A 26,960-nucleotide genomic window follows, 5' to 3' on the forward strand; every position below is an offset into this window, starting at 1 on the left:
GATAAAACATATAGAATAATAGCTGCTACTTTACTTAGAAGACTTAATTAATATATATAAAAACAGAGAATACTGTGGTAACTCCATGCTGCTTTAGTTTAGCTGATAATCTCCCAAGTTTAAGATTAAGAATACTTAACCAATAATTTAAAACATTTGTTAAATAATGAACATTGGATACTTATTTAAGAAATAAGAAGTACTTTAAAATTATCCTGGCTTTTTTTTTTGAGACGGAGTCTTGCACTGTCACCCGGGCTGGAGTGCAATGATGTGATCTCAGCTCATTGCAACCTCCGCCTCCTGGGTTCACATGATTCTCTTGCCTTAGCCTCCTGGGTAGCTGGGATTATAGGTGCACACCACCACACTCGGCTAATTTTTTGTATTTTTAGTAGAGACAGGGTTTCACTACTTTGGCCAGACTGGTCTTGAACTCCTGACTTCGTGACCCACCTGCCTTGGCCTCCCAAAGTGCTGGGATTACAGGCATGACCACTGCGCCCGGCCTATCCTGGCTTCTTATCAGACAAAATGCTCTTTCTCCTACTTTCTCTCCTCTACTTAAAACTTCATAATAAATCAAAATACGAACACTTTCTGAATTTATTTATTTTGGTATTTTTAGTAGGGATGGGGTCTTGCCTTGTTGCCCAGGCTGGTCTTGAACTCCTGAGCCCAAAGGATCCACGTACCCAGCCACCCAAAGTACTGGGATTATAGGCATGAGCCGCCATGCCCGGTTGACCCTTCCTGAATTTTAATAAAATTATTTTATAATATTTCATAATATTTCATATATTTTAATATATATTTGAACCATCAAAGAAAATAACTTTTACTCATAAATTATGAAAATTCTTTTTGTGTTAATTGTTCTTTGTAGAAACCAAATTGCTTTTCTACTCAAATAAAAAAAAGAATAGGTAAAGATTCATATTTACTGGCCATTTCTGTCATAATAACATGGAAATAGTGCTTATCTTCATTATTAATCAAGCGATCATGGAAGACTCTTTGGCACTCGTGGCAAAAGAGTCTAAATATCTGAATTTCTTCTCTTACTGTTCCTGGATCACATTGGAGGATACCTGTTTTTTAAGAAAAGAAAAAAAAAAAGAAAAATTCTACATTTGTAGAATCTCCAGTAGTAATTTAATTAGGAAATCCTTAAGTAAACTTTACCCTCATATTGCCAAAAATGACTGCTTCCCCAGTGGATATAAACATATACTAATAGTGACCTCATTTTTTGATAACAAAACTGGGATACATTATTTGACAAAAACATTTTTTCCCTGTTTTGTGATGTTTCTTTAACTGAGCATGTGAAGTGGTCAGACTTCACAATATAAGCAAGGTTTATCTCATTATTACATGAGTTGCAATATGTTAAGTGAAGGGCCTCGCATTATTTTAAAATATACTAAAGTATATATATTTACTTATCTTGCAACTTTCCTCCTCCCAATGCTTATACTGTTTTTGAAACTCCCATTTCTCTCTCTTTCTTCCCCAATGTGAGTCCTCACCAAATGCCCCTGGCCCTTCTGGCTTCTACTAAGATTATTCTGAGTACTCATTTCATTAGTGTAAATTGTTATTGCAAACACAGTTCTAATGATTTCAAGTTACAATCAAAGCAACAATGTACAGGAATTCCTGGAAATGGTACTTCTCTACAGGGACCACCAACATGGGGCTCCTCACACTGTAGACAGGGGCAGGGAGAGTGTCTACTGTGCACGTGGGCACACACAGCAGAGAGTGGGTACCACACAGCATGGTAGGTACTGCTCATGTTGCTTTGGAATACTAGAGTATTTCTATAGATAATGATGCTACCTGTTTTTTGCATCTCACATTGGTGTTGTGTGTGTGTTTGACATATATGTTTCTTGAAATGCTTAAAGTTTTAATTATTTTCAGTTAATATTTGTAGAAATAAGGAAATTTCTAGGATTTTTGATGAAATGCGGAAACAAGGAGAAAGAGATTCAACATTGGAATTTCCTGTGTATTTTATGATGTGTCATTTCAGAAATAAAGTGGATCCTGAATTTTGAAGCTCAAAAATTATCTTAAAAATAGGAATAGAAAGGCAATGGGGAAGGATAATAAATAAATGACTAGATTAGACAATGTCTGAGGATCAGTGAGTCTGAAGCAGTTCATGAAAGAAATGAAGTTATATTCTAATGTTTTCTAGGAAAATCGAGTTCATGAATCACAGGACTAAACTGCTAGTATAAGAGGGCAAGATTTCAGTGGAGGAAGAGAAAACAAATTATTTTGTCATCCTGTGGCAAGGATGGTGTGCCAGCTTTGAGAGTCCTTCAGGCTCTTGAAGGAGGAAGAAAAAGAAGAATGACAGAGCCTTCAGCTCGGGAGTTGGGAAGATCAGGAACCTGTGTGAGAACTGTGCATTAGGGAGGAGCAGGAGGGGTTTGCAGGGTTCTTAATGCCTAAGCTCCTGCCATGGGCCAGCATATCCTAGTTCATTCCCAGACTTGTTAATGCACAACAGGTAATGACTTAGATTGTGATGAAGACAGGAAAGAGAGCTGGCTTTCAAAGAGGCCAGTCATTGCTTCACATGAAAGCACTCCACAGCTTCTACTTTGGCTACTTTGCAGATATTAAAAACAAACTTATACATGTTAGTTAGAATCTTTTTAGAGAAAAAAAAAATATTGGCCGGGCGCAGTGGCTTACGCCTGTAATCCCAGCACTTTGGGAGGCTGAGGCGGGTGGATCACCTGAGGTCAAGAGTTCAAAACCAGCCTGACCAACATGGCGAAACCCGGTCTTTACTAAAAGTACAAAAATTAGCTGGGCATGGTGGTGTGCACCTGTAATCCAAGCTTCTTGGGAGGCTGAGGCTAGAGAATCGCTTGAACCCAGGAGGCGAAGATTGCAGTGAGCCGAGATCACACCACTGCACTCCAGCCTGGGCAACAAGAGTGAAACTCTATCTCAAAAAAAAAAAAAAAAAAAAAATTAAGAGTGGTGTAGAACAAAGGGCACTGGATGGGGAGTCAGGGAACGAAGCAGATTGTGGAGCAACTAAGAGTTAGTGTCCTTGTATACAAAATCAGGGGAGACTTGTTTATTCATCTAGACATTGATTCATTCAGTGCCAGGCCCGATTAGGCACTGGGATACAGTGGTGAACTAAGCACACAGCCCTTGGGGAGCTGATGTCCTAATGGGAGAGACAGATATATAAACACATATATATGCAGAGAAATATGTGCGATATGATTACAGGTAATAGGAGCTATGAAGGGACATGGGAAAGTTTTGCTGAGAAGGTGACATTTGAGCAGGGAAAGTGAGCTATGTGGCTATCTGGTGTCAGAGCATTGCAAGCAACGTACAGAGGTCCCTAGGCAGGCCTGATTTCAGGAATGGCAAGGAGGTGGCAGTAGCAAGGAGGAAAGTGGTAGGCAATGAAAGGGAGAGGGAGCCCGGATCCAGATCACACAGAGACTCAACACAGGCAGGTGCTGGAAGCAGCCTCAGGAGGGTCTCAACAGGGCCCATGGCTGGCTGCTGTGCAGAGGGCAGAGCTGGGTCTCTTTGAACAGGGTAAATGGACAATCAGAAGCAGGAGATTAGAGAGGAGGTTAGAAGGGTAGTGGATGGAGTGGTGAGGAGTGGTTAGATTCCGGATATATTCTGAAAATAAAGCTGTCAGGATTATTTGTGGATTGCATAGAGGTTTTCAAGGTTCCTGGCCAGAGCAACTAACGGTAGTCTCCTCTGGGGCCGGGGTATGCATGGCCAAGGTGGAGGGGAAAAGCAAGAGTTCCATTTAGACATGCCAAGTTTAGCAGGCCAGCTGGATGCCTGAGGGTGCACGCTGAGAAGGAAGCTGGATATGCAAGTCGGACTCTTAGAGTAGGGGTGGGAGCTGAAGGCAGGCACTCCAGTGCCATCTCTGAGTAGACGGTATTTGACGATGTAGAATTGACCAGAATTACTGAGAGAATATGTATGTAGATCTCAAGACCGAGCCCTGTGGCCCCAACATTTTGAGGTAGGGAAGAAGAGGAGCAGCTATCAAAACAGACTGAGCGACAGCAGGCAGTGAGGGGGGACCCCAGGAGAGCCTGCCCTGGACCACTGGAGAAGGTGGGGAGGGGAAAGTTGCGTGGACATTGCTGTGAGGTTAAGGTGCCGCTGAGAGCTGACCAGTGGATCTGAGCAGACGGAGATGGGACTCAGGTAGAGCAGTTGAGCGCAGTGTTGGGTATCACACTTTGATGGACATATATTAAAGGGAGAACTGGAGGGAGTAAGTGAGACAGGGAGGAGAGACCATTCTTTAAGAGTTCTAGAAAGAGCAGAGAAATGGGAGGGGTACCACCAGGGGATATGGGACTTAAAGAAAAATATGTACTTTTTTTAAGATGGGAGGTAAGATAGTGGCTTTTTATGCTGTTAGGCATGATCCAATAAAAAAGGAAACTTTGAAGATGAGAAGAGAAGTGGGAATTATGATAGCAAAATCCTTGAGTAGACAGGAGGGGACTGGGTTCGGTACTAGAAGGAGCATTGGCACTGACAGATGCAGGGGCAGCTCAGCCCAGAGAAGGAAGATGCAGGTTGTCTGGGAGATTTAGAAGATGAGGCAGCTCTGGTCCAATTGCTTCTATTTTTTTTTTTTTCAGTGAAAGACAAGTAACCAGCTGGGAGTGAGAAATAGGAGGCAGTGTTGGCCATGTGAAATAGCTGTGAAGCACTCAGCCTGAATAGGAACAGGTGATGGGATTTCTGGGTGAGTCACCGACACCTGCATACATACAATGTTACTGAGATATTTGGGGGCCAATGGAAAAGTAGGGAGGGTGCAGATCAGAAAACGAGGGTTCAGTACACTACCTTGCACACATTTGGATAAGTCCCTCAAGTTAAAGACATAATGGGACTTGGTGGGTGTTGGCAGGAGGTCAACACTCATTTTGTTATAAATCTCAACTGAGGCTTCTACAATGCTTGATGCAGTTTGCTTTACAGCTGGTGGAAAGTCACTCAGGAAACCATTTAAGATGGCCTAGAACCAGAAGCATAATATGAGAGGATTAGATTTATTTTAAACCAAATATCTATCTTTTAAATACTCCAGATGATAACATTTTCTAATAATAGATAGAAAGCCAAATTCCAACACCAAGTCTTCTGGTATCAAAGCTCTTCTGCTCATTTCAGAAAACATTCTCGAGAATGCGCTCACTCCTGTCTTCTGTGATTGTTTTGTGATGCCTGAGTGGCATTCATATCTGACTAGTGAATTTACATGAACACATTCTCAAGTAATTTAGACCTCTGCTTGAGGTGAGTCCAAGGGGTCATCACGAAGTGCACAAACCCACCTGGAAATGAACAGAAACCCTCTCTCTCACTTTTATGGATGAATGACCACCACTCTCATAGACTTTCATCTTCATGTATATTTTAAATGCGACTTACTTGCAATGGTGAACTCCCTCACACTTCAGCTTCCCCATCTCAGTAGCTGGCCATTCCCTCCTAAGCTTAGATCAGGAGCTTGGAAGTCTCTTTAGACACCTCCCATTTTCTGTCCCGCAAAATCAATCTTGAACACATTTCTTGGATCTGTTTGCTTCCCTCTGTTTCCCTGGACATCACCCCATCCTGGCCCCCACTCTTTTTTATCTGGGCTTCTCCTCTCTCTCCTTCACTCTGGCCTCTCTATTTCCATCCTGGTCTCCCTGCTGGTCCACCCTTCCCCCAGCTCCCTCACTTCACCCCTCCCTTCCATTGCTCCCCATGTCCCCACCACACTAGTCTGAACACCCACACTCCTTCCCACCTCAGGCCCCTGCACTGCTGCTCCCCTCTCCCTGTGCCCAGCCCTCTCTGCTTGGCAGGTGCCTTTTCATCCTTCATGTTTTAGGTTACATGCCATCTCTCCAGAGAGGCTTTTCCTGACCACTCAGTCTAAAACAAGTCCTCCCCCATCAGTCTCTCTGATCTTCTCATCCATAACATCACAACTTGAACATGTGTATTTATTAGCTAGTCCTTGACCCCCAAGTGCTTGGAAAAATCATTATTGTTTTTTAAACAGATAAATTCTTATCACCATTAACCCTGGAGTAACTAATGGGAGAAGCGACGAGAATGCATATCAATGTTTGCAAGTTAGTCCAATCTGAAGTTGTGACTTCAGATTTGGTGTCATATATGAGATCTTTTGAAATAAACCTGAGTATTTGTTTTCAGTGGGCCTCCTGTTTAACATTTGCTTTAACTTGTGAGGATGACCTCTTTAGGTACCCCCTCCTGGGACCCCAACATGAGTTTAACATAGTTCACATGGTCAGTATTTTATGTAGGACCATCTCAAACCCAATCTTTAAATTTGATGAAAATCTGTCCATTTGTATATGTATGATGGAGAATAGACAAGCTGATAATTTTATTTATATATATGTTATATGTATGTAGAAATCTCCAGCCTTGTGTTCTCCATGACACAAATACAAATACAGTTTCTAACATATACATGAGTAACTGTGTGTCTATATCTAGATATCTCATTCATCTATTCATTGTCTGTGTCCATGGAAGAAGATCCATGAGGGCAGGGATTATATACCAATGTCAGGCATATGGAAGGTGCTCAACAAATATTTGTTTAATGAATGAATTAAAGGCTACTAAATTGGTATCCATACATTAAAATTTGCGTATCATCATAGAATTTACCGAGGACCACAGCCTGGTATTCTACTTAAGGACCTGGCTTACATGATCTGTTTGGCAACTTTGCAAAACTCTTACTAAGAACATGCACACAAGATGCAGCCAGGTTTCTCAGTTTTGGGAGAAGGATTCTTTGGCATAAGCATGTTATCACTAGTTTATGGAGCTGATCACAGTTTTCAGTTACTGCTGTTATAGCTTTCTAACTAGAAATTTCATTAAATTAAATTTACCTGGTTGTGTGCTGTTCAGTTTACCCTTAGAGTGTATAGTGATGCATATTTTGGCACATAAATTTCCAATAAGTAAACACTCAGGTTTGTATGAACTGTGGTCCGAGAAAGAGTCACTTATAATGTACATATTCCAACCGTGCAAACCGTGACTGGACATTAGTGGTGCGCTCCCTGCATATATGCACTGTTTAACTAATTTGCAACAGACTATCAAAGAAAGTACAATGATAGGACTAATCGTGTTAACACTAATAGGTGATTGAAAACATTATATATAATATACATGTACTATTTAGACTCATAGGCTTCTTTTATATAGTAGAAATAAATCTATTTATATATGTTGCTAACAATAAATTTACTTTAACTTATTGATTTTGCTCTTCTTCAATTCTTGATTATATCCAAGTTCTTTCTCCTCCAAACAGTAATGAAGGACAGGACAGATGGGTGATGAATTCTTGGGTCCTGCTTAGGTGGGATGTGATGAAAAATGAAGTTTGAGATCCATGGGCCTAGAGCAAGTTCTTTTTTCCTACAGGCAAAATACCCTGTCCGTTGTAATGAGAGCAATATTCTTTCCCACCTGAATTCAGTACAACCTGGTAGACCCCAGAATCTCTCAGTTTTGCCACATATCATTTCTATTTCCCCTTATAGCTGGTATGGGTTTTAAATGTAAACCTGTAAAGTTACAGTGGGAAGAAGCAGCCCTATCACAGCCAGTTTTCAGCTGTGATGTGCTTGCTGGATGATGTTCCCATGGATGACACATTTCCATGGACATGATAATCCCACAGGAGGTTGAGAGTTGGGGACCATGTCTTTCCCAGTGGCCCAGACTTCACTGTATTCTTCCCACCCACAAAATGGAAATCATTCCATTTTGGAATGATGAAGAATGATGTTTTGTAAATAAATCATTTATTTAACTTTTATTTAGTTAACTTTTATTAAGTTAAACCCTCAATTTGCTTTAACTTAATAAAAAATGAAATAATTTGCAAATTCAGTCTCTTCTAACCAGGCATAAGTTTCTTGAGACACCCCTCACCACTCATCACATCACAGTGTATCTGTGGTGTGGTTGGGAATCACTCACTTCAAACTTCAAAATATAAATATAAAAGTTCTCAAAAAAGTGTGCAGGCCTTAGACAACCCTTCTAATGGCTTTGGTGGTTCCTGTTATGTCTTGTTTTATACTCTGGTGCTTAATTATAGAAGTGAAGCTCCCATCTTTTCCTATTTTCTAAAGCACTCTCCGAAAGTTTTTCAAAATGTGGCAGTTTTTATATACCATTTTGGCATTAGCTCCTAAACAGCTTATTGGAACTACTTCAATTTATTAAAAATAATTTACCACAGAAATAAGCTATTTCAATACAAATAGAAAATTCCTTTCCATGTACTGAAGGTTGTATACATGCGGGGTCTGTCCCTCTTGAGAGAGGGCTTCCACTGGAAGAAGTTGATGCTGGTGAATGTGGAGGTTCACTTAATTGCCATATCCTTGGGCATCACTGTCCACATTACTGTCATCAGCTTCTCCAGGCCAGTCACCTGAACCGTCTTATTCTACCTTTGTGCCCACCTTACCATTTCCTGCATCTGCAGTTGCATTCACCCAGCACTTCCTGTTCCTAAGATCTGTTCCTCCCTGTCAATTCCCAGTATCCCCAAGACTCAGCTCACAATCTCTCTTCTCTAAGCAACCTTTGCAGGTTGGTTATGCGGGGCTTTAGTCATGCTGCTTCATATTCTCTTACCGTTCTACTCAAAATAATGCCTCTCAATCTGTTGAGCACTTGTAGAGCAGGTGTTATTATTTTTCCCATATAAAGGATGGGGAAGTAGCCCGTTAGGGAAGTGAGTACAGATGGACAAAATATAGGTTATTATTCTTAGCGAGAGTGGCCAAGGAGATGAGTTCTGTTTTAGGTGTGTTGAGCTTGAGCTCTCTGGCATATCAGGTGCCAAGTTTGGTGGCAAGTGGACACGCAGACCTGGTGGTTAGGGATAAGATGAGCACAAAGGCAGGGGCTGGGTAGTGATAAGATCTGCCAAGAACTGTGTGTGGAGTGCTAAGTGGCAGGGACCTAAGATGCAGCCTTCTCTAAAGGTAGGGGTTTTGTTTGCACAATCTTTCTGCATTTCTAGAACTCTCTGAGACCAACAGATACAGAAGGCAGTGATGCAAATGCCTGCCAGCTACTCTCCAGGAGTCCATATTTACCTGCTTCCTGCTCAGGAAAGAGATGGATAGATGGATTCCTTAGAAACACAGACACCACTTTGATTGTGGGAGCCTTGGAACAAATATGCTTTCTTTTCCTCCTGTTGCCTAAGTTAAAATCGACACTCACCTGAAAAATCTGTTTCAGACTGTGCTCTGAGGGCATTGGGAGGCACAGCATGCTGAAGTGTCTGATGAAGCGGGGAGTCACAGGGTTGCGGCCACCGCCTGGAGGTGCACACGCCGATACGATTGTTACATCCTGTGTGCAGAGAAATCCACTTGGATCACTCAGCAGAGAACGAAATGAGACCTGCCTATCCTAACGGTAGGACTTCCCAAATGCCAGCATTGCATTACATTTTTTTGTGCATGTTAAATGACTTAATTCTCACAATCACTCCAAGAGATCACTGTAATTACACCTATTTTATAGATTAAAAAACCAAGGCCCTGGATGGTTAAGTAAGTTGCTCAAGGTCACTCAGCTAATTCATCTACTTTGTACAAATACCTTTATATGAAACTGTAATCCTAAAAACTTTGTTATCTGAAGATAAAACATAGCCATTCTTTCAACAAATATTCATTATTCATGGTAGTTAAGTTTAGTAAAGTTGGCTGGAGCACTGGATTAGTGGTTACCAAACCACTGCTCCTAGGGTTAGGTTTCTGTGAGTCTCTGGTGATGACATTTTTGTCAACTGACCAATACATAACTTTGTTTTATGTGTGTTTCTGTTTAAAATGCCTTATTTTATATTGTTGAGTCATTAACATTGAACTCATGGACCATAGCACTATTACTCACGCCTAAATGAAGCTTATCAAACTCATTCATTTTTTTCAGTAAGGCACATCACAGCCTTTTTGTGTTTAGACATAGTAGACAGCACTTTAGCACCACACTTGGGCCATTTTAAGTAGCAAAATCACTAACAGAAGGCACAAAAATGTGAAAATGTGGTCTCAAGTAGACTGCGAAAAGGGCAGTTGTTTACAGCACGAGAGCTGAAAAAGAAGGCAGAGTGTTGTCTTGTTCCACCTCATCTGGGAACTGTGGGTTGGATAGCTAGATTTTTTTGCCACTCCGTACATGTCTGCAAAGGACAGAATAAATGCTATGAATATTGATTTTGCAGTTACAAATAAATTTTGTGAGCAGGTGGATCTTCAAACATGGAATCCACAAATAGCCTGGGCTATTGTGAGTTAAATGGAAAGCAAAAGCCTTGTGGGTCTAATGGAGAGAATATGCCACCTATTCCATCTTAAAGCAGCTTTAGTGGGAAGGACAGAGGTTAATACCATAAATCAATGATCTTAAAAATAAATGTGCAACTCTGGGAGGCTGAGGCAGGCGGATCATTTGAGTCCAGGAGTTCAAGACCAGGTTGGGCAACATGATGAAACCCTGTCTCTACTAAAATATTAAAAAATTAGCCGGGCATGGTGGCATGCGCCTGTGGTCCCAGCTACTCAGGGGCTGAGGTGGAAGGATTGCTTGAGCCTGGGAGGTTGAGGCTGTAGTGAGCCTCTATTGTGCCAGTGCAGTCCAGCCTCAGTGACAGAATGAGACCCTGTCTCAAAAATAAAATAAAATAAAATAAAATTGCAATATAAATCACAGAAAGTTTTTTGAAGGAAAGGGATATAATGCTGAGGCAATGCTTGTTGGGGGAACCTAACTTAGTCTGTGGGTCAGAGAAGATTTGGCCAAGGAAGTGGCACTTGCAGTGGAGAGCTGGAAGCTGACAGGAGCAGAAGACAAGGCCATAGGGGTGAAGGGAGCAGGTGCATTTCTGGCAAAGGGAAGAGTGTGTGCCAACTCCTTTAGTAGGAGGAAGAATCTGAAGACCAAGAGGAAGGCACTCTTGATCCCAGATCTACAGTACCAAGGCTTGAGGTGGGCAAGTCCCTGTCTCTACGTGAATCAGTTCCAACAAACAATGGCTTACTATGTACAAGGTATTAAGCTTAGCAGGGGCCATAAAGATGAGGGAGATGGAGGTCAGGAGCTCAGAGTCTAACATGAAGGAATGCAATACAAGATGAGCACATCAACAGCTCTGATTCAAGACAGAATGTGAAGGCCATAAAGACACACACAGTGCTCCATGTGGGTGAAAGAGGAGCTCACACTGGAAATGGGGGTTTAAGGAAAGACCTTGTGAGCAAGGCAATTTGGAGATGGGCCTTGAAGGAGTAGGAGGATTACAAGGGAAGAGCTGGAGAGCAGGGCCTTTCCAGGTAGAGGACACCATCACAAAGGCATGCCGTGGGGGATATGGGTGCATTCAGGAGACAGCAAGCCTCTGCCTCAGTGGGACTGTGGGGCATGTGCAGGGAGCAGCAAAAGACCCTTGGATCAGAGCAGCCATTCACGGCCATATGTGGGAGCCTCAGAGTGCCAGGGCAAGGCATTTCCATATGACTTGTTTGGCAGAGAGGAGCCACTGAGCGCTGGCCTGGTGGGAGGTTTGGCAGTCATTCCCTTCTCACCTTCATCCCCATGGCACTGAGTCAGGGGAATTCTAAACCTGCAAAGGGCACGTGATATTCTTTCCTCACTGCATTGTTGGGTAGATAAAGTTAGATAAACTTATTTGGGAAGTAAAAAGCCTTATATGCAAAAGACTGCTTTGTTTATAAAGTTCCCAGGAACTGAATATGAGTTCATCTTCCATCCGGGGCTCCCTGTGTTGGTGACTGAGGCCCCTTTCTCAGTACGTACTATCTGTGCCCCCTTCAGTTTTCACCTCTGCACAGCTTGAACCCTCTCTTCAGTCTCCATTTATCCCTCTGCCTCTTACACTCATTTTTCACTTCACAGAATGTTTATGCCTGTTTAAGCTCTCATTTTGATAGACAGAAAGTGCTCTACCTGGATTTCCCAGGGAACTGCAGCTTAGAAATGGGGGCAGGGAGGAATCTTAGCTGAAATCACATATTCAGGAGCCAAATGGCCTGGGCTCTAATCCCAGTTTTGCCACTTACTAGTAGTGTGACCTTGGACCAGTCACATAACTCCATACTCTTGGTCTATTTCTTGATCTATAAAACAGGGCTGATAGCATTATCCATCTTGTAGGGATGTTGGGTGCTAGTAGGTGGGAAACACTTAGAATAGCGCCTGGTACAATTATTTGTTTTTATTGTGAGCAAAACTGAACATGTCCCCTGCCCTTTTCTTGTCAAGGGTGTTGGTTTCTGCTCTCCAGAACAGAAATGGGGCAGTCAACCTAGCTTCCCCCTTCTCCCTCTTGACTCCAAACCCCACCTGTGATGGTTAATACTGAATATCAACTTGACTGGATTGAAGGATACAAAGCATTGATCCTGGTTGTGTCTGTGAGAGTGTTGCCAAAGGAAACTAACTTTTGAGTCAGTGGGCTGGGAAAGGCAGAATCACCCTTAACCAACCCTTAATTGTGGGCACAATCTAATCAGCTGCCCGTGAAGCTAGACTATAAGGAGGCAGAAAAATGTGAAAAGAGAGACTGGCCTAGCCTCCCAGCCTACATCTTTCTCCCATGCTGGATGCTTCCTGCCCTTGAACATCGGACTCCAAGTTCTCCAGTTTTGGAGGTTGGACTGGCTGTCCTTGCTCCTCAGCCTGTAGACGGCCTATTGTGGGACGTTGTGATCACATGAGTTAATACTTAATAAATTCCCTTTTATGTATACATATCTATTCCGTTAGTTCTGTCCCTCTAGAGAACCCTGACTAACACACCACCAGTCCTGCTGATCTGCCTTCTGGCTTCTAAACCCTTCAGACCACACACATTACCATAGGAGGGTCGACCCTCATCTCTTGTCCTCTAGGCTACTGCAGTTGCCTCTGGTCTTGCCTCCTCTTTAGCCCATCCCTGCCCTGCAGCCAAGGGGATCTTTCCATAACATTTCCTTCAGCAGCTACTCAGCACTTACAGGATAAATCCACGCTCCTCCTCATGGGCCCACAGCACCATGGGATGTGACTTCTGCCTCTCCTGTTGCTTTGGTGCTCATAATTCACACCACCGTAGTATTTTACATTCCCTGCTTCTGGGGTGTAAAACACTCCCTTTCCCTGCTTTGGCATGCATGCCTTCAGAATCCAGCTCCAGCATCACTTCTGGGAGGCTTCTCCCATCCTCAACCCAGCCCCACCCCTGAATCCCTCCTGTCTCTCCCCTCTCACCACCCTGCATTAGAAATGTCTGTCTATCCTCTGAAGCTCTCTGGGAGGCAGGGACTGTTTTACTTGTCCATGGATCTCCTGAATCAAACATGGCAAAAACTCAATATAGACTGAATGCATTGAATTACATGGAGGAAAAACTGAGGCCACATGTTATGGGCTGAATTGTGTCCTCTGTCCCCAAATCATATGTTGAAGTCCTAACTCAGTGTCTCAGAATGTGACTGTATTTGGAGATAGGGTCTTTAAAGAGGTGATAAGCCAAAATGAGGCCATTAGGGTAAGCCCTAATCCAGTATGACGGGTGTCCTTATAAGAAGAGATTTGGACACAGACAGACACAGAGGGAAGCCCATGTAAAGACATAGGGAAAGAGTGTTCAGAAGAAACCAATCCTGCAGACACCTTGTTCTTAGATGCCTAGTCTTCAGAATTATGAGAAAATAAATTTCTGTTGTGTAAGCCACCCCATCTGTGGTACTTTGTTATGGTAGTCTCACTAACTATACATCATATTTCCTTGACATTTAAATTTAAGCACACCAAGTAATTTAAAAGTTAAAGTAACCTGTATTTCTTTCCAAAACAGTTTGTTTCTGTCATAAAATCCCCCAAAATCTTGATACTGCCGAAGTAATTCAATCGGAGGCTGAGAGCCATAGCGATCAAGTCTGGGCATGTTTAAATCATCAACAAAAATCACAATTCGTTTGTTTCCCGGTGCTCCTAGGGAAATAAAATGAATTTAATTTAAGAATTATGATTTTCCCTTAGAAAATGTAAGACAAAGCTAGGGTATGACTTTGGACTCAATGACATCCTACAGGTCATAAAGAGCTCAGTTCTGAGTCCTGCCTGGAGGAGGAGAGACTTCTTTCTGGCCCCACCCAGGCCCCTTCAGGAAGATGTGGTCCTGGTCAGGACGTCCACATTGTCATGCCAGGTGGCCCCTTATCCTCACTGTCAGGACACAAGATGGTGGTCCCTCTCCAGCAAGGAGTGAACCTTCCTCTGTCTCAGCCACACCCACTGCCCTCAGCTACCATGTGGCTTACGCATGAATGAGGAACATCATTTTCTTTCCATAGTAGGAAGAGGAAGAATGCCAAAGTTTCCTTTCATATATGTCATCACAGCACCCTCACAGGGAAACCAGATTAGATATTCAAAAGCATCCTGATCACATCAAAGGGAAATCCAGTGCAGTGGGGCTGCACAATGCCACATTTAAATAAATATACACACTCATTAGAAAAAGGAATGAGTGATAGCAGAGGAAAGAGAAACCCGATGGACAAATAGCCATGTCCCTGTGGTTGGGATTATTACAGGAGGCGATTCCAAGGCAAACTGAGTGCTCCACTCCATCCTGTGGCCCCCTGGAAGCCAAGTAGCAGGAAGGGGTGGGGGGTAAGGAAGGGGTCTAAGATAAACCTTTGTAAGAATTTGGGGCCCCCACCAGAAAATAGACTGGCATCTGTTGCCCTTTGCCTACCTGAGCAGGAGAGAGGGGACAGAGAGAGGAGGCAGTGAAGCAGCTGGCGGCACCATTGTTTGGCATGACAGGGCCTGCTGGATGGTGAGCAATGTGGGAGGCAGCCAAGCCTGAGCCCTGGCTGGTGCACCACCCCAGAGACTGTGGACTGAGGAAATGGGGCCCCAGCTGCAACAGGCTGCAGATGGACTGCTAGAGAGTGAGGGCTGAGGTCCTGACTCCCACCCTCAGGGAAACTTCCAGTAGTAAGGCCAATGACTGACCTGCAAACAGCTCTTTTGGGAGTTGCTTACAAGAGTCCACTTCTGAAAGCCTGCCTCAAAGGCAGCATGGACACCACTCACTGCCAGCTAGAGAAGCAGGGGCCAGCCACAGAGAGGCCCATCTGAGCACTGGCTAGGGAGAAGAAACTTGTCCTTTCCTTCTTCTCCTCCCATTCCCTGCATACTCCAGCCTCCTACAGGGAGGGTGGGGAGGAGTGAAGAGCATTCCATGACCCCTTCACCTCCCATACGTACCTGGAGCCACAAACCTGGCTTAGGACAGATGAGATGAGGAACTTTGAATTGGGTATTGGATTGAGGCTTAGACTGGCCCAGACTCCAAATGTCTGAAGGTGACCAGAAAGTTATGCTAGTTATCTAAGCAGTTAGTAAGGGAGGGTGGGGAAGCTTCCACAAAACCTGGCTGAAAGTACTGACTGAAGAAAAAACCAAAACAGTCTCATACTTATTCCTCACTGAGTTCAGATAACCCAATGTGCCAAATATACAGAGGTTTGTTTATTTTAAATAAGGGGAAATCAGTGCATGTTGGAAGAACCTGGGTGGAGAGAGGGAGAGCCATGGAGAGGCAGAGACTGAAGATGTTCCGAGTTGAAGGTGATGATAGAAATAAATGACTTGCTTGGCAACACTAACACGTCTACATAGCTAGCATAAAGATGCCATGAACAGAATCACCTTTACAAGTAAATTAAGCAAATAAAAAGTCCAATTGTCATTTTATTACATGCACTATTTATGTCATTTATTAGCTTAATGAATAATTTGTGTGGGACAAACTAAAATAGTGATTCTTACCTAGAATATTTTTTCTTTTTCTCTCCAGTTTTGACTCAATGATCTCTTGTGTCCTTGCAGATGAAGTTTGAGCAGAAAAATTCAGATAAACAGGGACATAGCCAGCTGATTCTTGAATTTTATTTAGCAATCCTTTTGCGATCACAGACTTAAATTAAAATAAATTAATTAATGTCACATGAATATAACCTCTTTCAGTTATATCTGTAATAATTTGGCACAATGAGTAAGAAACAGGATAAAAAGAGAGAGGTTAAAGCCAGATTGAAATGTCTGCTTTCTCTTACTGGAGATTCCATTTAGTTATATTTTTCAGAACCAAAGAGATATTCTAATCAGCACTATCTTAGCAAAAAGTTTTAATTTAGTTTCATGCCAAAATCCATCTTGGCTACTCTTCAAGCCAATTTATGGAAAGAGTCACAGAAAGATCCAAATTTCTTTTAGAATATTTTTTTGGGGAAACGGTGAAGTCCTGTTTATGTGGATTCTCCAAAACCAAGAAGCCCAAATCATCAATATTCCTCCCTCCATTCTACTCTAACAAAAAACCCCAAATAGTCAAGGATACCATTGCTGTATCAGGTGTAAGTGAACAGGCCGGAGGGGATGGGCTGATCTCTATCAACAGTGTTTTGGGAATGCAAACTCCTCTGCCCAATTCTCATCCAACCAGTGCAGTGGCAGCCCCCAAAATACCAAGGGATAAAACATAAAAGCCCCTAAACACAAACGCTGGCCCTCTAGTTCATATAGTATCAACTCCAAGAATGTGTTCGGAAACTGGCAAACTTTGGAACAATTCCCAGGATCAATATAGATTCAGCATAACGTTCTTCCTGCAAAAGTGCTAAACACTAAAAAAAATTCCTCTCAGCAATAATATTACTTCTGGTGCTAACAATTCTAAGGCCACCACACCCTCACATTTGGAGAGGACTTCTTGTCTGATGTAAGTTTCCTACCTTGCCCACTCCAGTTATTCCAGTAAACAACACAGAATGCTTGACTGCCAGTAGTTTTTCCATTAGATACCCATAGCGCACTGTGTCAGTTGTGGGGACAAGTATTTCAAAAAATGGAACATCTCGGTTGTATTTGAAGGTAGGTATGATTCGTTCCCAGGGATCCAGCCGTTTGGTGTCAAAGTCCATATGAATGCTCCACAGATCACCAGAACTGGGAAGCTAAAGTACAAAATTAAACACCACTTTCAACAGGGAATAAGCAATATGGACACACAGTAGTAGATATACTCATATAGAAAAGAAGGCAGTCAAAAAACCTAAATGGATTTGGATTTCTTTTTTATTTGTAGATACATAGTTATTTAGGTATCTGAGACTAGTTATTTAAACAAAATCATGCAACACAATGCATGGAAATATCTGTTATACCGATTATATTAAAACCCATGTCAGAATTGTATAGCTTTTTAATTAAATTTAACATTCACAGGGCTTACTCCATGCCAAATACTGTCTGCGATGTTGAGGACAAGTGCTGAATGAGACCCAGCCTCTGTCTTCAATGACCTGGTAATTCCCCTGAGGGACAAAAGCACTTCAGTTAATACCCATGGGGAAATAAGGGCTCTAAAGGAGTTTATTACAATCACACACACACACACACACACACACACACATACAGGGATGGCTCATTTCTACTTGCAGGGGAGTTATGGTGATGGCTACAGATTCAGGAAGGCTTCCAGGGGTGGTAATGCTACAACTCAGACTTGAAGAACAAGCTGGAGTCAGATGGGCAAAAAAGGGATGGCATGGGGTGGGGAAGAAGGGGTTCAGGATCCAGACTAAAAAAACAGGATTAGAAGTCTGATGTCGTGGAAAATATGGTGTATGCTGGGAAGCATGAGAGCGCTGCATACAGTGAGATGAGGCTGGAAATACAGATGGGCCAAGTTATAAAAAGCTTTACTTATTAAAAATCTTAGAGCAACAGTCCAGTGAGGGATTCTAAGCAGGTAGGTAACATAATCAGATTGCGTTTCAGAAGTTTCATCCTGGCAGCTGTACAGAGCAATATTGCTCCAAGGTCATTTGACAGTGACTTTTAGTAAGAAATTCATGTTTCATTGTGACTCTCTACATACATACATATGTGTATCTACAAACATGTAAAATATTTACCTCTACTATGAGCAATTCACTCTACTTTCTTTTTTTTATTGTTATCCAGAATCAAAGTTTTTTTTAATTATTATACTTTAAGTTCTAGGGTACATGTGCACAACGTGCAAGTTTGTTACATATGTATACAGGTGCCATGTTGGTGCGCTGCACCTGTTAACTCGTCATTTACACTAATGTAATCTAATGTGTATCTCCTAATGCTATCCCTGCCCCCTCCCTCCACCCCATGACAGGCCCCAGTGTGTGATGTTCCCCACCCTGTGTCCAAGTGTTCTCATTGTTCAATTCCCACCTATGAATGAGAACATGTGGTGTTTGGTTTTCTGTCCTTGCGATAGTTTGCTCAGAATGATGGTTTCCAGCTTCATCCATGTCCCTACAAAGGACATGAACTCATCCTTTTTTATGGCTGCATAATATTCCATGGTGTATATGTACCACATTTTCTTAATCCAGTCTATCATTGGTGGACATTTGGGTTGGTTCCAAGTTTTTGTTATTGTGAATAGTGCTGCAATAAACATACATGTGCATGTGTCTTTATAGCAGCATGATTTATAATCTTTGGTATATACCCAGTAATGGGATGGCTGGGTCAAATGGTATTTCTAGTTCTCGATCCTTGAGGAATTGCCACACTGTTTTCCACAATGGTTGAACTAGTTTACAGTCCCACCAACAGTGTAAAAGTGTTCCTGTTTCTCCACATCCTCTCCAGCACCTGTTGTTTCCTGGTCGCCATTCTAACTGGTGTGAGATGGTATCTCACTGTGGTTTGGATTTGCATTTCGCTGATGGCCAGTGATGATGAGCATTTTTTCATGTGTCTGTTGGCTGCATAAATGTCTTCTTTTGAGAAGTGTCTGCACATATCCTTCGCCCACTTTTTGATGTGGTTGTTTGATTTTTTTTTCTTGTAAATTTGTTTAAGTTTTTTGTAGATTCTGGATATTAGCCCTTTGTCAGATGGGTAGATTGTAAAAATTTTCTCCCATTCTGTAGGTTGCCTGTTCACACTGATGGTAGTTTCTTTTGCTGTGCAGAAGCTCTTTAGTTTAATTAGATCCCATTTGTTTATTTTGTCTTTTGTTGCCATTGCTTTTGGTGTTTTAGTCATGAAGTCCTTGCCCATGCCTATGTCCTGAATGGTATTGCCTAGGTTTTCTTCTAGGGTTTTTATGGTTTTAGGTCTAACATTTAAGTCTTTAATCCATCTTGAAATTAATTTTTGTACAAGGTGTAAGGAAGGGATCCAATTTCAGCTTTTTACATATGGCTAGCCAGTTTTCCCAGCACCATTTATTAAACAGGGAATCCTTTCCCCATTTCTTGTTTTTCAGGTTTGTCAAAGATCAGATGGTTGTAGAAGTGTGGTATTATTTCTGAGGGCTTTGTTCTGTTCCATTGGTCTATATCTCTGTTTTGGTACCAGTATCATGCTGTTTTGGTTACTGTAGCCTTGTAGTATCGTTTGAAGTCACGTAGTGTGGTGCCTCCAGCTTTGTTCTTTTGGCTTAGGATTGTCTTGGCAATGTGGGCTCTTTTTTGGTTCCGTATGAACTTTAAAGTAGTTTCTTCCAATTCTGTGAAGAAAGTCATTGGTAGCTTGATGGGGATGGCATTGAATCTATAAATTACCTTGGGCAGAATGGCCATTTTCATGATATTGATTCTTCTATCCATGAGCATGGAATGTTCTTCCATTTGTGTCCTCTTTTATTTCGTTAAGCAGTGGTTTGTAGTTCTCCTTGAAGAGGTCCTTCACATCCCTTGTAAGTTGGATTCCTAGGTATTTTATTCTCTTTGAAGCAATTGTGAATGGGAGTTCACTCATGATTTGACCCTCTGTTTGTCTGTTATTGGTGTATATGAATGCTTGTGATTTTTGCACATTGATTTTGTATCCTGAGACTTTGCTGAAGTTGCTTATCAGCTCAAGGAAATTTTGGGCTGAGATGATGGGATTTTCTAAATATACAATCATGTCATCTGCAAACTGGGACAATTTGACTTCCTCTTTTCCTAATTGAATACCCTTTATTTCTTTCTCCTGCCTGATTGCCCTGGCCAGAACTTCCAACACTATGTTGAATAGGAGTGATGAGAGAGGGCAACCCTGTCTTGTGCCAGTTTTCAAAGGGAATGCTTCCAGTTTTTGCCCCTTCGGTATGATATTGGCTGTGGGTTGGTCATAAATAGCTCTTACTATTTTGAGATACATCTCATCAGTACTTAGTTTATTGAGAGTTTTTAGCATGAAGAGCTGTTGAATTTTGTTGAAGGTCTTTTCTGCATCTAGTGAGATAATCATGTGGTTTTTGTCATTGGTTCTGTTTATATGATGCATTATGTTTATTGATTTGCGTATGTTGAACCAGCCTTGCATCCCAGGGATGAAGCCAACTTGATCGTGGTGGATAAGCTTTTTGATGTGCTGCTGGATTCGGTTTGCCAGCATTTTGTTGAGGATTTTTGCATCAATGTTCATCAGGGATATTGGTCTAAAATTCTCTTTTTTTGTGTGTGTCTCTGCCAGGCTTTGGTATCAGGATGATGCTGGCCTCATAAAATGAGTTAGGGAGGATTCCCTTTTTTTCTATTGATTGGAATAGTTTCAGAAGGAATGGTACCAGCTCCTCTTTGTAGCTCTAGTAGAATTCGGCTGTGAATCTATCTGGTCCTGGACTTTTTTTGGTTGGTAGGCTATTAATTATTGCCTCAATTTCAGAGCCTATTATTGGTCTATTCAGGGGTTCAACTTCTTCCTGGTTTAGTCTTGGGAGGGTGTATGTGTCCAGGAATTTATCCATTTCTTCTAGATTTTCTAGTTTATTTGCATAGAGGTGTTTATAGTATTCTCTGATGGTAGTTTGTATTTCTGTGGGATTGGTGGTGATATCCACTTTATCTTTTTTTATTGCATCTATTTGATTCTTCTCTGTTTTCTTCTTTATTAGTCTTGCTAGCGGTCTATCAATTTTGTTGATCTTTTCAAAAAACCAGCTCCTAGATTCATTGATTTTTTTTGAAGGGTTTTTTGTGTCTCTCTCTCCTTCAGTTCTGCTCTGATCTTAGTTATTTCTTGCTTTCTGCTAGCTTTTGAATGTGTTTGCTCTTGCTTCCCTAGTTCTTTTAATTGTGATGTTAGGGTGTCAATTTTAGATCTTTCCTGCTTTCTCTTGTGGGCATTTAGTGCTATAAATTTCCCTCTACACACTGCTTTAAATGTGTCCCAGAGATTCTGGTATGTTGTGTCTTTGTTCTCCTTGGTTTCAAATAACATCTTTATTTCTGCCTTCATTTCATTATGTACCCAGTAGTCATTCAGGAGCAGGTTGTTCAGTTTCCATGTAGTTGAGCAGTCTTGAGTGAGTTTCTTAATCCTGAGTTCTAGTTTGATTGCACTGTGGTCTGAGAGACCACAGTTTCTGTTCTTTTACATTTGCTGAGGAGTGCTTTACTTCCACCTATGTGGCCAGTTTTGGAATAAGTGCGATGTGGTGCTAAGCAGAATGTATATTGCGTTGATTTGGGGTGGAGAGTTCTGTAGATGTCTATTAGGTCCACTTGGTGCAGAGCTGAGTTCAATTCCTGGATATCCTTGTTAACTTTCTATCTCATTGATCTGTTAAATGTTGACAGTGGGGTATTAAAGTCTCCCATTATTATTGTGTAGGAGTCTAAGTCTCTTTGTAGGTCTCTAAGGATTTGCTTTATGAATCTGGGTGCTCCTGTATTGGGTGCATATATTTAGGATAGTTAGCTCTTCTTGTTGAATTGATCCCTTTACTATTATGTAATGGCTTTCTTTGTCTCTTTTGATCTTTGTTGGTTTAAAGTCTGTTTTATCAGAGACTAAGATTGCAACCCCTGCTTTTTTTTTGTTTTCTATTTGCTTGGTAGATCTTCCTGCATCTCTTTATTTTGAGCCTATGTGTATCTCTGCACGTGAGATGGGTCTCCTGAATACAGCACACTGATGGGTCTTGACTCTTTATCCAATTTGGCAGTCTGTGTCTTTTAATTGGAGCATTTAGCCTTGATCCTGTCATTATGATGTTAGCTGGTTATTTTGCTCATTAGTTGATCCAGTTTCTTCCTAGCATTGATGGTCTTTAAAATTTGGCATGTTTTTGCAGTGGCTGGTACCGGTTGTTCCTTTCCATGTTTAATGCTTCCTTCAGGAGCTCTTGCAAGGCTGGCCTGGTGGTGAAAAAATCTCTCAGCATTTGCTTGTCTGTAAAGGATTTTTATTTCTCTTTCACTGATGAAGCTTAGTTTGGCTGGATATGAAATTCTGGGTTGAAAATTCTTTTCTTTAAGAATGTTGAATATTGGCCACTACTCTCTTTTGGCTTTTAGAGTTTCTGATGAGAGATCAGCTGTTAGTCTGATGGGCTTCCCTTTGTGGGTAACCTGATCTTTCTCTCTGGCTGCCCTTAACATTTTTTCCTTCATTTTAACTTTGGTGAATCTGACAATTATGTGTCTTGGAGTTGCTCTTCACGAGGAGTATCTTTGTGGCATTCTCTATATTTCCCGAATTTGAATGTTGGCCTGCCTTGCTAGGTTGGGGAAGTTCCCTGGATAATATCCTGAAGAGTGTTTTCCAACTTGGTTCCATTCTCCCTGTCACTTTCAGGTACACCAATCAGATGTAGATTTGGTCTTTTCACATAGTCCCATATTTCTTGGAGGCTTTGTTCATTTCTTTTTACTCTTTTTTCTCTAAACTTCTCTTCTCACTTCATTTCATTCATTTGATCTTCAATCTCTGATACCCTTTCTTCCAATTGATAGAATCGGCTGCTGAAGCTTGTGCATGTGTCACGTAGTTCTCGTGCCATGGTTTTCAGCTTCATCAGGTCATTTAAGGTCTTCTTTACGCTGTTTATTCTAGTCAGTCATTTGTCTAATCTTTTTTTTCAAGGTTTTTAGATTCTTTGTGATGGGTTCGAACATCCTCCTTCAGCTCGGGGGAGTTTGTTATTACTGATCGTCTGAGGCCTTCTTCTCTCAACTCGTCAAAGTCATTCTCCATCCAGCTTTCTTCCATTGCTGGTGAAGAGCTGCGTTCCTTTGGAGGAGAAGACGTGCTCTGATTTTTAGGATTTTCAGCTTTTCTGCTCTGGTTTCTCCCCATCTTTGTGGTTTTATCTGCCTTTGATCTTTGATGATGGTGACGTACAGATGGGTTTTTGGTGTGGATGTCCTTTCTGTTTGTTAGTTTTCCTTCTAACAGTCAGGACCCTCAGCTGTAGGTCTGTTGGAATTTGCTGGAGGTCCACTCCAGACCCTGTTTGCCTGGGTATCACCAGCGGAGGCTGCAGGACAGCAAATATTGCAGAACGGCAAATGTTGCTGCCTGATCCTTCCTCTGGAAGCTTTGTCTCAGAGGGGCACCCAACTGTATGAGCTGTTGGTCAGCCCCTGCTGGGAGATGTCTCCCAGTTAGGCTACTCAGGGTTCAGGGACCCACTTGAGGAAGCAGTCTGTCCATTGTCAGATCTCAAACTCCATGCTGGGAGAACCACTACTCTCTTCAAAGTTGTCAGATAGGGACGATTAAGTCTGCAGGTTTCTGCTGCCTTTTGCTCAGCTATGCCCTGCCCCCAGAGGTGGAGTCTACAGAGGCAGGTAGGCCTCCTTGAGCTGTGGTGGGCTTCACCCAGTTTGAGCTTTATGGCCGCTTTGTTTACCTACTCAAGCCTCAGCAATGGCGGACGCCCCTCCCCCCAGCCTTGCTTCCACCTTGCAGTTCGATCTCAGACTGCTGTGCTAGCAGTGAGTGAGGATCTGTGGGCGTGGGACCCTCTGAGCCAGGTGCAGGATATAATCTCCTGGTGTGCCGTTTGCTAAGACCATTGGAGAAATGCAGTATTAGGGTAGAAGTGTCCCGATTTTCCAGGTACCGCCTGTCATGGCTTCCCTTGGCTAGGAAAGGGAATTACCCAACCCCTTGTGCTTCGTGAGTGAGGCAATGCGCCACGCTGCTCCATGGGCTGCACCCACTGTCCGACAAGCCCCAGTGAAATGAACCTGGTACCTCAGTTGGAAATGCAGAAATCACCCATCTTCTGTGTTGCTCATGCTGGGAGCTGTAGACTGGAGTTGTTCCTATTTGGCCATCTTGGAACCTCCGCAATTCACTCTACTTTCTGTTGTATTTTTTTTAAACCTCAAGGTATAACATAACCTTCTTTGCCAATTTTTAAGAGTCCAATTTAGAGAGTTTCATATATGTAAATATTAATATAACCACCCTAGATTAAAATATAGAACATGTACAGCACCTCAGAAGGCTTCTTTCTTCCACTTCTTTGTCAATACTAGTTTGTCTATTTGACTATCCTTTCACCAATGCCACACTCTGAATTGCTGCTGTTTTATTGTCTTGAATTATTCAAGTCATGTAGTTAAGTCCTCCAAATGTGTGTTCCTTCAAGATTATCTCAGTTATTATAGATCTTTTACATTTTTATATAAATTTTAGAATGAGACTGTCAGATTTCATGGAAAAAATCTGTTGGGATTTTGGGATTGAAGTTGCCTAAAATCTTCAAAATATTTTGGAAAGAACTGATAACTTAATAATAGTATCTCAATCCATGAACATAGTATATCTCTCCATTTATACAGATGTTTTAAAATTTCTCTCAACAATGGTTTGTAGTTTTCAGCAGAGGCCTTTCACATCATTCATTAATTTTATTCCTAAGTAGTTGGTATTTTGTTGCTTTTATAAATGGCATTCTTTTAAATTTTCATTTGTTAACTCTTTGTGGACCTTATATCCAAGGGCCTTACTAATGTACTTATTAATTGTAATCATTTGTTTGTAGATTTTTTAGGATTTTCTACATATTCAGTCATTTTTTTCCTGCAAATAATGACTATTTTACTTCTTCCTTTCCAAAGTTTATATGTTTTATTTCTTTTTCTTGCCTTATTGCACTGGCTAGACTCTCCAATATAGTGTTTACTAAAAGTTGTAATAGAGGATATTTCCTTTTTAAAAACTGGGCTGTGACCCTTTCACTTGATTTCATGACCAGTTAATAGACTGTGACCTTTAATTTTAAGAATACTAGTAGAGAGGGTGAATTATATATGACTGCAGCAAAAGGAACAATAAATAGGCTATTTTAATAGCCCATGGAAGAAATGATAAAAACCTGCGTTATCCAAAGGCAGCAAGGATGAAGACAAAAAGACATATTTAAAAAAAATACTTAGGTGATAAAATTTATTGAATACTGACATATTATTATTTAATTTACATTCTATATTCAAATATTGCCATTTTTTCCAACAATATAATTTATAGCTATATTTTTCCAAGTCTAAGATCCAATCCAGGATCATGCATTGCATTTAATTATCTCTCTTTAGTCTCATTTTATTCAGAGAAGTCTCTCAACTTTGTCTCTTATAACATAGATATATTTGAAGAATATAGTCCAGTTTATTTTATAAAATATTCATTGGTTTGGGTTTTCCAGGTGTAACCTCATGATTAGATTCAAGTTATACATTTTTGAAATAAATATCACAGAAGCAAGATTATATCTTTCACAGTGCCCCATATCAGGAAGAAGGCACAGGTTTGCTTTGATGTTAGTTAAATTAAATTGATCACCTAGCTAAGGTGCTGTTTACAAGTTTTTTTTTAAGTAAATACTTAGAAACTATGTAAATACTGCTTATCATGAAACTTCTACCCACTAATTTTAGTATTCATTGATGATTCCTGCCTAAATCAATTATTACAATAATGGTTGCAAGGTGATGACTTTCTAACTTTATCCATTATTCCTTCTACATAGGTTAGTTGGTATTAGCTATAAGAAAGAGTTTTTCTTTCTTCCCTACTTATTTACATAGTCATGCATATTTTTATTATGAGTATGGACTTACAGATTTTTATTTTACTAAAAGGGTTATGATCCTATACTATGATTATTGATTTTGATGTTTAAATCTATCAATTTTTGACCAGTGGAAGTCTCTTCAAACTGCCTTCTGTGTTTTTTGACATGTCACATCATTCTTTGAGCACTTTTTTACTATGCAACATAAAATAGTTGTTTTGTATTTTCCCTGATACAGTCTTGAAATCAACTATTTTACTAAGAATTTCTCATTTTCTTTAGTGGAGGATGACAATAGTATTTAAAATAAGTATACTAGATACGCTTATTGCTGCTATCAAGATGTCTTTGTGTCTAGTTCCTTTCAGCACATGGACTAGAAAATTTACAGGTATGTATACACACATCAATTTTCATACATTTACTTATTTATTTAAAGACGGAGTCTTTCTCTGTTGCCCAGGCCGGAGTGCAGTGGTAAGATCACAGCTCAGTGCAGCCTCAAACTCCTGGGCTCAAGAAATCCTCTTGCCTCAGCCTCCTAAGTAGCTAGAACTACAGGTGTGCACTATTGAGCTTGGATACTAAAAAATTTTTTTGTAGAGACAGGGTCTTGCTATATTGTGCAGGCTGGTCTCAAACTCCTGGCCTCAAGTGGTCCTCCTGCCTAGCCTCCCAAAATGCTGGGATTACAGGTGTGAGCCATGTGCCCAGGCAATTTTCATACATTTGCATGTATGTATGTTAACATTTTGAATATTAATGAGTACTGAGACCTGCAATACCAATCCAATAAAACAGAGTGCATTCTAATTTTTCTCCTTCCATACATATTTGTAAATCCCTTCTCTAACAGTGATTTAGATTGAGAAATTCATTGTCATTATTCTCAATATATTTACTTATTTAGTCAATCTTAGAATATATAGCAAGTACATTCCAGCAATTCAGGATAGCTAACCAATCA

At 41.1% G+C, this 26,960-nt stretch overlaps 1 protein-coding gene across 2 annotated transcripts in view; it reads right to left on the reverse strand.

The window, feature by feature from the left end:
• DNAH6 (dynein axonemal heavy chain 6) overlaps positions 1 to 26,960 on the reverse strand; it is a 325,727-nt gene that overhangs the window by 146,136 nt on the left and 152,631 nt on the right. For both annotated transcript variants that reach the window (XM_024242264.2, XM_054547993.1), the window contains 6 exons: positions 16,935 to 17,156; positions 15,970 to 16,117; positions 13,961 to 14,118; positions 9,337 to 9,468; positions 4,888 to 5,059; positions 945 to 1,091 (listed from right to left, as the gene is read on the reverse strand). In XM_024242264.2, coding sequence (XP_024098032.2) covers positions 945 to 1,091; positions 4,888 to 5,059; positions 9,337 to 9,468; positions 13,961 to 14,118; positions 15,970 to 16,117; positions 16,935 to 17,156 — 979 coding nt within the window. The remainder of the gene's footprint in view (positions 1 to 944; positions 1,092 to 4,887; positions 5,060 to 9,336; positions 9,469 to 13,960; positions 14,119 to 15,969; positions 16,118 to 16,934; positions 17,157 to 26,960) is intronic.

The sequence above is a fragment of the Pongo abelii genome, chromosome 12, assembly GCF_028885655.2.
Source record: "Pongo abelii isolate AG06213 chromosome 12, NHGRI_mPonAbe1-v2.0_pri, whole genome shotgun sequence".
NCBI lineage: Eukaryota > Metazoa > Chordata > Mammalia > Primates > Hominidae > Pongo > Pongo abelii.